This window comes from Salvelinus namaycush, chromosome 2 (assembly GCF_016432855.1).
Source record: "Salvelinus namaycush isolate Seneca chromosome 2, SaNama_1.0, whole genome shotgun sequence".
Classification (NCBI taxonomy): Eukaryota; Metazoa; Chordata; class Actinopteri; order Salmoniformes; family Salmonidae; genus Salvelinus; species Salvelinus namaycush.
Window position 1 is genome coordinate 2,137,626 of NC_052308.1, and position 11,046 is coordinate 2,148,671.

Below are 11,046 nucleotides of genomic sequence, written 5' to 3' on the forward strand. Positions count from 1 at the left end.
TGCTACTGGGCAGGCTAACTCAGAGGATAACTCTGTTTATCCTGCATTCAGAACTAACCTGCTGCTGGGCAGGCTAACTCAGAGGATAACTCTGTTTATCCTGCATTCAGAACTAACCTGCTGCTGGGCAGGCTAACTCAGAGGATAACTCTGTTTATCCTGCATTCAGAACTAACCTGCTGCTGGGCAGGCTAACTCAGAGGATAACTCTGTTTATCCTGAATGAAGTGTCTGAGCTGAGAGTTGAGGACCAATGAAATCATATTCCCTCCCTCTTGCAAAGATTGCTTCATCATTCCCTTCATTTGAGGAAGAAGATTGATTAATAATAATGTTGTTTTTTGTGTTACAAAAATTGTCATACAATATCACATTATACATTTAGTAATGACAGAATTAATTTTAAACTTTTGTATGAAAATTATTGTATAGATTAGGAGTGGGAAAAAAGGTGTTTGTCCACTGAAAAGCACACCAAAGACATCATTAACGATAAGTAATAAAATAGCCTATTTCACTCCAAAGCCTGCTGAATTTGAAAACGTTTTTCATTTTGGCACAAATGAAAATGTGACACTGACTCGCCCCTGAATTGATGTTGCAGTATTGTCTCAATAAAGAGTTTGGCATTCAACTAGTTTACAAGCCTGCTAGAGTTAGCAGCAGGCGGACAAGGTATATCCACCGTCGTAGTATGGATGAAACCTGAGCTGGAATGTGAAGATAACTGAAGCTGGCTAGCTTTAGAAAACCCAGAATAGATCTAGCTTACTTTTGTAGTTTACCCCTCAGGTGTTGTAGCCCTCAGGTGTTGTAGCCTGCAGGTCCTAACTGCAGTCTAAACTACAGTCTAAACTACTATCAAGGCACAAGGTTGAGACCCAGATGCAGACACAGGAGGCAGATGGTTGGAATCTTACAATGTTTATTAATCCAAAAAGAGGTAGACAAGAGAATGGTCGTGTACAGGCCAAAGGTCAAAACCAGTTCAGAGTCCAATAGGTACCGAAGGGGAGGCAGATTCAAGGGCAGGCAGGTGGGAAAGTAGTCCGGAGTCAGGCAGTGTTCAAAACCGGGAAGACTAGCAAAAGAGAATAGAAAAGGAGTACGGGGAAAAACACGCTGGTTAACTTGACTAAACATACAAGACAAACTGGCACAGAGAGACAGGAAACACAGGGATAAATACACTGGCACAGAGAGACAGGAAACACAGGGATAAATACACAGGGGAAAATAAGCGACACCTGGAGGGGTGGAGACAATCACAGGAACAGGTGAAACAGATCAGGGCGTGACAACTACATTCTAAACCACACATCCATATTCTCCCCTTCATCCCTAATCTGCCCAGAGATGCAGGCCCTGGCCGAGCTGATTGGTCCGTACGGCCTCAAGTTCCTCAGTGAGAACCTGATGTGGCACATCACCTCACAAGTCGGAGAACTCAAGGTAGGATTAAGCTTCAAACAATTACAGACGGCTCATCTCTCTCAGAGGGCTGGCTGGCGGTCTATCTCTGATCTGCCGCTGTTGAACTATGAAGTCACTCTTACTCTCCCACACAGTCCGAAAGGAGATGATGAAGGTCATTGTGACCTGAACATCCCTTGTTTTAAATTATATTTAAAAAATGATCTCATTTGTCCCTGCTTAAATAAAGGTTAAATCAACATACCGTCTGAAAGAGAGAATGTCTCCTGATCAATGTGTTATTTCAGCTCCTACAGTAAATGGTAGAAAGTTGACAATAAGATTGAACTAGACATTAACTCTGTGATTGCACTCATAACCTGGTAGTTTAACAGTATCTCACAATTCTATCCATCTATTTTCATTTTTCCTCTGCTCTTCTCTTTGCTTCTCTTTTCTCCTCTCCTCTCATTTCCTCTGCTCTTCTCTCTTCTCTCTTCTCTTTTCTCTCCTCTTCAGAAACTGGTGATAGAGAACATGGACGTGCTAGTTCAGATGAGAGCTAACTTTGACAAACCTGAGGCCATGGCTAACCTCCAGAAGAGACTGCCTGGTAACACATGCAGATGCACACACACACACACACACACACACACACACACACACACACACACACACACACACACACACACACACACACACACTAACCTCCAGGGAAGTGAGCTGCATGGGGGAACAGGAGGAAGATGAGAAGACAGCCAAACAGAATGCTTTATCAGTTGATGTGAAACACCTCAGGGGGACTGAATCCTGTCTGATCCTGTCTGATCTGTGCAGTGTGTGTAATATAACTGGAGCTTCTCCAACTGACATCAATGCATGATTTCAGAGACGTCAAAACATCTCCGTGCCTCACGATACTAAAAGGATAATAGATTGAATGAACATAGCTTTAATCCCTCGTGTGTTCCTGTCCAGCGGGAGAGAACGTTCTGAAGAGGATGACCATCATCGGAGTGATCCTGTCCTTTAGGGCCATGGCACAGGACGCACTGGAAGACGTGAGACACACTAACACTTAAAATATATTGAATGGAGAATTTCATTTCATTCCCCTCGCGTGGGTATACGGCTGTTGTTGTTGTGTATTGTTTGTGTCATGTTATAACACTGTGAAGTCAGTTGCCATGAGGTGACGCCAGCTGCCACAACTGTTTATGACATCTGTCGCCCTTATGACGGAGGCTTCAAATAAAGTATTCATTTCCTGCAGAAAACACTCTTGGTCTTAAGTACCCTATGACCAAGCTAATCCCTCTGTTCTCCGTCTTCAGATCATGCAGAAGCATTGCCCCTACCTGATGGGGCCCATTGAGAGCCTAAGGGACTTGGTCTCCCCTGACACAGACATCAAGGTACAGCGTGTTTTGCTTAGGTTAGGAAAATTGAATATAATCTGAGAGTAAAGGATAGGGTAGGGTAGGATAGGGTTTGGATGGGTAGTGTTGGGAAGGGTAGGATACGATATGGCAGGGTAGGATAAGGTGGGATAGGATAGGGAAGGGTAGGATACAGTAGGGTTGGATAGAATATGGTATTGTAGGGTAATTCAGGGTAGGATTGGATAGGATATGGTATGTAGGAGAAGGTAGATTATTATAGGATACGGTAGGGTGGGATAGGGTAGGACAGGAAAGGATAGGGTTGGATAGGATACGGTATTATAGGATATGATACAATAGGATAGGGTAGGGGTGGATATGGTAGGTTTGGATAGGGTAGGATATGGTATGTAGGAGAAGGTAGATTATTATAGGATACGGTAGGGTGGGATAGGGTAGGACAGGAAAGGATAGGGTTGGATAGGATACGGTATTATAGGATATGATACAATAGGATAGGGTAGGGGTGGATATGGTAGGTTTGGATAGGGTAGGATATGGTATGTAGGAGAAGGAAGATTATTATAGGGTAGGATACGGTAGGGTGGGATAGGGTAGGATAGGATAGCGTAGGGTAGGGTTGGATATGATAGGATAGGATAGGAAAGGGTGGGATAGGATAGGGTATGGTAGGGGATGGATTGATAGGTACGTCATAGGGTAGAATCGGATAGGGTAACACATGATAGGGTGTGTTAAGGTAGGATAGGATAGGGTGGGGTAGGGTTGGATAGGATAGTGTCGGATAGGATACAGTATTATAGGGTAGGATACAATATGGTGGGATAGGATAGCGTAGGGGAGGATAGGGTAGGGCTGGGTAGGATAGAATCGGATAGGGTAGGACATGATAGGGTAGGATAGTTTAGGGTAGGGTATGATAGGGTAGGATATGGTAGGGTTGGATAGTATAAGGTAGGATCGGATACGGTATTATAGGGTAGGATAGGATAGGGTTTGATACAATAGGATAGCATAGGGTAGGGTTGGATAGGGTAAGGTTGGATAGGATATTGTATGGTAGGAGAGGTTAGATTAGGGTAGGGTGGGATATGGTAAGGTTGGGTAGGGTTGGATAGGGTAGTGTAGGATAGCGTAGGTTTGGATATGATATGGTATGATAGGGTAGGATTGATTGGGTACGTTATAGAGTAGAATCGGATAGGGTAGCGCATGATAGAGTAGGATAGGATGGGTTAGGGTAGGATAGAACAGAGTAGTGTATGTTAGGGTAGGATATGGTATGGTAGGACACATTAGGGTTGTATAGGGTAGGGCAGGTTGGATAGGGTAGTGTTGGATAGGGTAGGGTGTTATAGGGTAGGACAGGATAGGGTGGGATAGGGTAGGATATTATAGGGTAGGATGATAGGGTATGTTATAGGGTAGAATCGGATAGGGTAGGATAGGGATCGCATGACAGGGTAGGGTAAAACAGGATAGGATAGAATAGGGAATGGTAGGACAAGATATGGTAGGATAGGTTAGAACAGGGTGGGGTAGGATAGGGTAGGAGGGTATAGGGTAGGGTGGGATCAATACCAAAAAAACAACGGTTCATACGATGAATTACAGTGTTATTCAGAGGAGTAGAGAGCAGTAGAGAGGAGTAGTAGAGTAGTAGAGAGCAGTAGAGAGGAGCAGTAGAGAGGAGCAGTAGAGAGGAGTAGTAGAGAGGAGTAGTAGAGAGCAGTACGGTAGATAGTAGAGAGGAGTAGTAGAGAGTAGTAGAGAGGAGAGTAGTAGAGAGCAGTAGAGAGGAGTAGTGGAGTAGTAGAGAGGAGTAGTAGAGAGCAGTAGAGAGTAGAGAGCAGTAGAGAGGAGCAGTAGAGAAGAGTAGAGAGGAGTAGAGAGCAGTAGATGGTAGAGTAGAGAGGAGTAGTAGAGAGCAGTAGAGAGTAGAGAGGAGCAGTAGAGAGCAGTAGAGTAGAGAGGAGTAGAGAGGAGCAGTAGAGAGGAGCAGTAGAGAGTAGAGAGGAGCAGTAGAGAGGAGCAGTAGAGAGGAGTAGTAGAGAGCAGTAGAGAGTAGAGAGGAGCAGTAGAGAGTAGAGAGGAGCAGTAGAGAGTAGAGAGGAGCAGTAGAGAGTAGAGAGGAGCAGTAGAGAGTAGAGAGCAGTAGAGAGGAGCAGTAGAGAGCAGTAGAGAGGAGTAGTAGAGAGGAGTAGAGAGGAGCAGTAGAGAGGAGCAGTAGAGAGTAGAGAGGAGCAGTAGAGAGTAGAGGAGTAGTAGAGAGGAGTAGAGTAGAGAGGAGCAGTAGAGAGTAGATAGGAGTAGTAGAGAGGAGCAGTAGAGAGTAGAGAGGAGCAGTAGAGAGTAGAGAGGAGTAGTAGAGAGGAGTAGAGTAGAGAGGAGTAGAGTAGAGAGGAGTAGAGTAGAGAGGAGCAGTAGAGAGGAGCAGTAGAGTAGAGAGGAGTAGAGTAGAGAGGAGTAGAGCGGCAGAACAGTAGAAAGCGTATTTTATGAGATGTGGATCTGACTGTGGAAAGCCCCCTGGCCTGCTTATGTCTTCCCCCTGAGCGTGAGAGTAGGACATACAAAGCAGACATCCCAGACCCGGGTGTAAATACTATTGGAAATCATTTAAAAATACTTTATCTGTGCTGGTTAGAGTTTGTATAGTGCTATGGAAACCAATAGAACAGTCAAACCCTGCCAACCTGGCACGTCAAGCAGGCTAAAACAAACACTTAAAGTATTTGAAAGATTTCAAACATTATTTGAACCCAAGTCTGCAGAGAAAACATAACATGCCTGGTTTAGGATAAACCCTAAGACGTCAGCAGGCACCAAGCAGAGGCAAGCTGACCTCCATGTAAGAGACGCATCATGTCTGTCTGGTCTGCAACCTCTCAACTAAAATAACCACCTCAACGGAAACATTCTGAACCCCCCCCCCCCCCAAATACCCCCACCCCGTGCTACAGAAAGAGGGAACAGTAGTTACCCAATGCTTTATAGTTCCAGTTTAAGAAATATTTACTTAATGGAGGCTTTTATGCTCAGCTAGAAGATAAAGAGAGCAAGTAAGCCAAATAAGTAAAGGAAGGCATCTTTAAGATTAAAAAACAGTTGACAACATCTTGTTTTGATTCAGGTAACCCTGACGGTGTTTGAGCTGGCGTCTGCAGCAGGTCTGACTTGTGACATCGACCCTGCCTTGGTGGCAGCCATCACTAGTATGCGTACAGGTAAATACAATAGTCTCTGGTGGGATGTCAGTTTTTATACTGGTCATGTTCCAAGACAATTGTCACTATCCGGCTCGAAGGACTACATTTATTGGTTTTGTACAATATATCTTTATGACAAAACAGCAGGATTCCACAACCTATCCTCCCCTTTTATAGCTGGACTCCAATTGGCTAAAACGTCAAACAAATGAACAAATATTTAACCTATTAATGCATGTCTTTCAACTTCCCTTTTGTTTATTTCCTATGAATGTTTTCTAGAGTTTAGAAGAAGAGAAAAAAGATTTAAAAGGGAAGTTTGCTAAATATGAGTTCTACTCTCCAGATAACTCGTCAGTTGATGAGGAGTACAAGCTAACCTGCCTTCTCCTGGTTTACATCGCTGTGTCTCTGCCCATCCTGGCTTTGGATCCCAACTCCTACTACAGCAGACATTATGGTGGTAAGGACTGGGTTATTGACTTGTGATAAATGTACTTAGATGTCCCTCTTCACTCCCTGTTGAACATATGGTCACATTAACCCCAGTGATACATTTAGTTCAGTGCAAATCCAACACCATTACATTTTGTCTCTGCCTTCTCTGACGCTGGATCCCCGACTCCTCCTACATTCGACAGGATGTTCATTTCATCTAATAATCTTTATTATAAACTGGTTGGTTCCAGCCCTGAATGCTGATTGGCTGACAGCCTTGCTATATGAGACCGTATACCATGGGTATGACAAAGCATGTATTTTTACTGCTCTAATTACTTTAGTAACCAGTTTAAAATAGCAATAAGGCACCTCTTGGGTTTGCAATATACGGCCAATATACGGCCAATATACCACGGCTAATGGCTCTTTCCAGCACTCCGGGATGCGTCGCGCTGAAGAACAGCCCTTAGCCGTGGTATATTGGCCCTATACCACACCCCCTCTGTGCCTTATTGCTTAATTTAACCCTTGGGGAAATTCTTCAAGCAGGGTTGTCTGTTCACTCAAACATTTTAAAAGCATTTTTTTTTTTTCTTTCCAGATCTGATTTATGTGTTCATTTGGATCCTCATTGGGTGTTACAATAGCAACAGCTGCCCTACTCATGTCATCTGTTGTGTGTAGATTAGTGCTAAGCGATTAACCAAAATGAATGAGCGATTGTGAGGGGATGTAGAGAGCAGCTGTTGCTTCGCGAGGCATCTCTACCTGAAAATACATGATCCAAGTGATTTGATAGTTGGTATTCAGCAGTCTTAAAAGTAGGCCTTATTTACTTTGAAGAACTACAAAAATAGTGATGTTGTCAGACAGCAGCTCTATAGAGATGAGATGATGACTTTGAAAGAAATATTAAAGTCATTAAATAAAACTAATGTAAAATACACAACTGAAATATTTTAGTAAAGTAATGTGAGTAAATGTTGGTTAATAAGTGATAAGCAGTAATGGACAGTCACTACCATCAGGGGACTTGTATTCATTGTTTTATTCTGTGTTGTTACAACATTCAATCCAGCCTTTTTAATAATCAAACCAAAACTGATCCAACCTTAAAAAGCTGTAATCGCTCGGCACTAGCGTAGATCCAGCTGTATGCTTCAATCCTAACTGATTAGGAAAGACGCTCAATAGGCACTGGCTCATTTTGAATCTTTCAGGGGTGAATCATAAGTAACATTTCCACCTAATCTCCCATCGACGTCAATGCACGTCTAAGTGAAATTCGACACAAGTGGAATTTGCCACAGTTATGCTAACTGGTTCAATGTGGTTGACATTCCATGGACACTGGTCACGCCAGTTTACCAGAACTTGGGGGAACAGTGACATCATCACAGTCATCACTGTGACACCTTGGAATTCTTCTAATTCCCCGTTGACCTTAACTCAGACAGGTTGACTAATGAAATACTTGTTTTTACCAAGGACTCTGGGTAGCGTCCCAAATTACACCCTATCCCCAATAGTGCACTACTTTTGACCAGGACCCATAGGGAAGTGCACTACTTTTGACCAGGACCCATAGGGAAGTGCACTACTTTTGACCAGGACCCATAGGGCAGTGCACTACTTTTGACCAGGGCCCATAGGGAAGTGCACTACTTTTGACCAGGGCCCATAAGGAAGTGCACTACTTTTGACCAGGGCCCATAAGGAAGTGCACTACTTTTGACCAGGGCCCATAGGGAAGTGCACTACTTTTGACCAGGGCCCATAGGGAAGTGCACTACTTTTGACCAGGGCCCATAGGGAAGTGCACTACTTTTGACCAGGGCCCATAGGGAAGTGCACTACTTTTGACCAGGGCCCATAGGGAAGTGCACTACTTTTGACCAGGGCCCATAGGGAAGTGCACTACTTTTGACCAGGGCCCATAGGGAAGTGCACTACTTTTGACCAGGGCCCATGGTGAAGTGCACTACTTTTGACCAGGGCCCATGGTGAAGTGCACTACTTTTGACCAGGACCCATGGTGAAGTGCACTACTTTTGACCAGGACCCATGGTGAAGTGCACTACTTTTGACCAGGGCCCATGGTGAAGTGCACTATATAGGGAATAAGGTGCCGTTTGGGATGCTGTTGTTTGTTTTTTAAATCTTTTTTTCCCCTTTATTTAATTAGACAAGTCAGTTAAGAACAAATTCAAATTTTCAATGACGGCCTAGGAAGAGTGGGTTAACTGCCTTGTTCAGGGGCGGAATGACAGATTTTACCTTATCAGCTCGGGGATTCGATCTTGCAACCTTTACGGTGACTAGTCCAACACTTTAACCACTAGGCTACCTGCCGCCCCATAGTTTATTGTGTCAGACGACATAGACTTTTCATGAAGTTGTCTCATGAGTTGGCACAGAGCCGGATGGAGAACTCTCTAAGAGCATCAAATAACAACCGTGGATCAAAGTCAGAGAGATGGTGACATCAGAGATGGCGTTCAGGTTTTAGTCTGTCTGCGTTTTAAACATGACCTGGAATTAAAGGATTCAGAAACCCTGATGAAGACGGGATCCGTCGAAGCGTCGGTAGGATTGTTGTTGTTACATCGGAGCTACAGAATGTGTGGCCACCTTCTTTTGTTATTGGCAGTGCTGGATCTAAAGGACACCTCCTACGGTCTAGGGAGTTGACTGTTCCTGTAAAAATAATAAAAAGTGGTGTCTTTCATTTAGTTTGGTTTCCCACTAACTGTGTGGCTCTGGCTTCTGCTTTGATAATTGATTGATTGACAGCAGGGAACCACAACTTTCATTGTCTGGCCACTGCCGTCACCCAACTAATTGATTGATTGATTTTAATTGATCGACCGCAGGGCATCAGAACAACATCCACTGTCTGGCCACGGCCGTCAACCAGCTGTCCGCAGCCATGTTCACCGTCGAGAGCAAGAACATAGAGCAGCACCTTAAGGAGTTCCTCCTGGTACGTGATCAACCCGAAAACACCGTCTCTAAAGAGGTCATGTTGACACACGAGACATTTTCATCTGATAAACAGTTATCCTGTAGTTGAAGATCTATTCCTACTGCTAAATGTGAATCCTGTTCTTCTAGGTGGCGTCTTCCACTCTGCTCCAGCTGGGTCAGAATGTAGAGAATAGGGTGGACAGCAAGAACAGAGACTCCATCTACCTTCTCCTGCACATGGTAGGCTCAGGTCTTCTTGGAAACATGCACATCCTACAGTATTTCTACTTAGGGTAATGTTGAAAATGTCAGGGGCCATATCTAGGTCCTTTATGGGTCGTTCTGGCTCGGACAAGGATTACTGACTGACTCGTAACAAGGTCCCAGACGTTTTCCCCTGTCAGGTCACATGGTTCAGGAGAAAAAGTCAATAATCATGTATACTGTACATTTAAACTTTTTTATTTTCTATACATGAATAATGTATTCTCTTCATCTCATTGGCCACCTACCTCCTCTACAGATCGTGGAGGCGTCTCCGTTCCTGAGCCAGGACATGTTGGAGAGCTGCTTCCCTTATGTCCTGTTGAGGAACGCCTACAGAGAGGTCTACAAGAACTCTATCATTACACTGGGCTAACACACACACACACAGACACACACAGACACAGGCACAGATGAGGAACGTCTACAGAGAGGTGTACAAGGCCTTCATCAAATCCCTGGGCTGGCGGCACTGAGTATCCAATATACCCTCTTCTAGGTTGGGATTCAATCCGCTCGCTTTTGTAGACAGTGTGGCTTTCAAAGGCAATGTTAACCGTGTTCGTCAGGCCTGCTATAGCACCGTTTCAGATTGAATCCTGGCTCTAGTCTCTGATGTCGCCAAATACTGCCTTCTGCTCTGTAGGGTCTAGGTCTTGTTACTGTAAAAGCTCTATGGGGTCAACGTTGGATTACTGTAAAAAGCACTTTGTAACAACTGATGATGTAAAATGGGATTTATAAATAATAATGATTGATTAATTTGTTACTATGCACAGCTAACACAATTATTTGTAGCTTTGTAAACTTTCAGAAATGCTATAAGCTTTATTTAGCCATTAAAGGGTTTATGAAAGAAAATGTCAAATCGTTTTTTGGAGAGATCTTGGAAAAAATACAATACTTACTCCCATTGTCTATGAATACAGGTTACTGGTATTAATTTAAATGTGTGTTTAACAGTACAAGAGAATAACAACATACACTCATATTAGTGTAATGTGTATGTCATTCCCAACGCTCAGAAAGACTACCTACCCCAACCTGTACCAAGCGTCCCCTGTGTTCAGCCCTCGGGTCTGTTGTTAGGCTGGGGAGAGTGTGTCCCATCCTGTAGTGTGTGTGTGTGTGTGTGTGTACTGGGCCTCCCCAATGGTCTAGAAGTTCTCGGTAGGGACTCTATGGAACGACTCAGTGGAAAGGAACACCCCAGTAGGTAGGACCACCTCACATGGAGTGCATTGAGACATGGCGAACTAAGTGACTGAACAGCTCCTCACTATTTAGCACAATTATACTACAGTATACCACGTTAGCCTTGTTCATACCTGGTGCTAACATTCACCCTT

The 11,046-nt window shown here is 44.0% G+C and overlaps 1 protein-coding gene across 1 annotated transcript in view; it reads left to right on the forward strand.

The window, feature by feature from the left end:
• The window catches only part of nckap1l (NCK associated protein 1 like), a 43,506-nt gene extending 32,960 nt beyond the window's left edge, over positions 1–10,546 (forward strand). The window contains exons 23-31 of the mRNA XM_039006534.1: positions 1,355–1,452; positions 1,933–2,026; positions 2,392–2,474; positions 2,748–2,828; positions 5,950–6,043; positions 6,372–6,488; positions 9,340–9,449; positions 9,581–9,673; positions 9,957–10,546. Of these exons, the coding sequence (XP_038862462.1) occupies positions 1,355–1,452; positions 1,933–2,026; positions 2,392–2,474; positions 2,748–2,828; positions 5,950–6,043; positions 6,372–6,488; positions 9,340–9,449; positions 9,581–9,673; positions 9,957–10,073 (887 nt within the window). The 3' untranslated portion in view covers positions 10,074–10,546. The remainder of the gene's footprint in view (positions 1–1,354; positions 1,453–1,932; positions 2,027–2,391; positions 2,475–2,747; positions 2,829–5,949; positions 6,044–6,371; positions 6,489–9,339; positions 9,450–9,580; positions 9,674–9,956) is intronic.
• Positions 10,547–11,046: the final 500 nt, after the last annotated feature.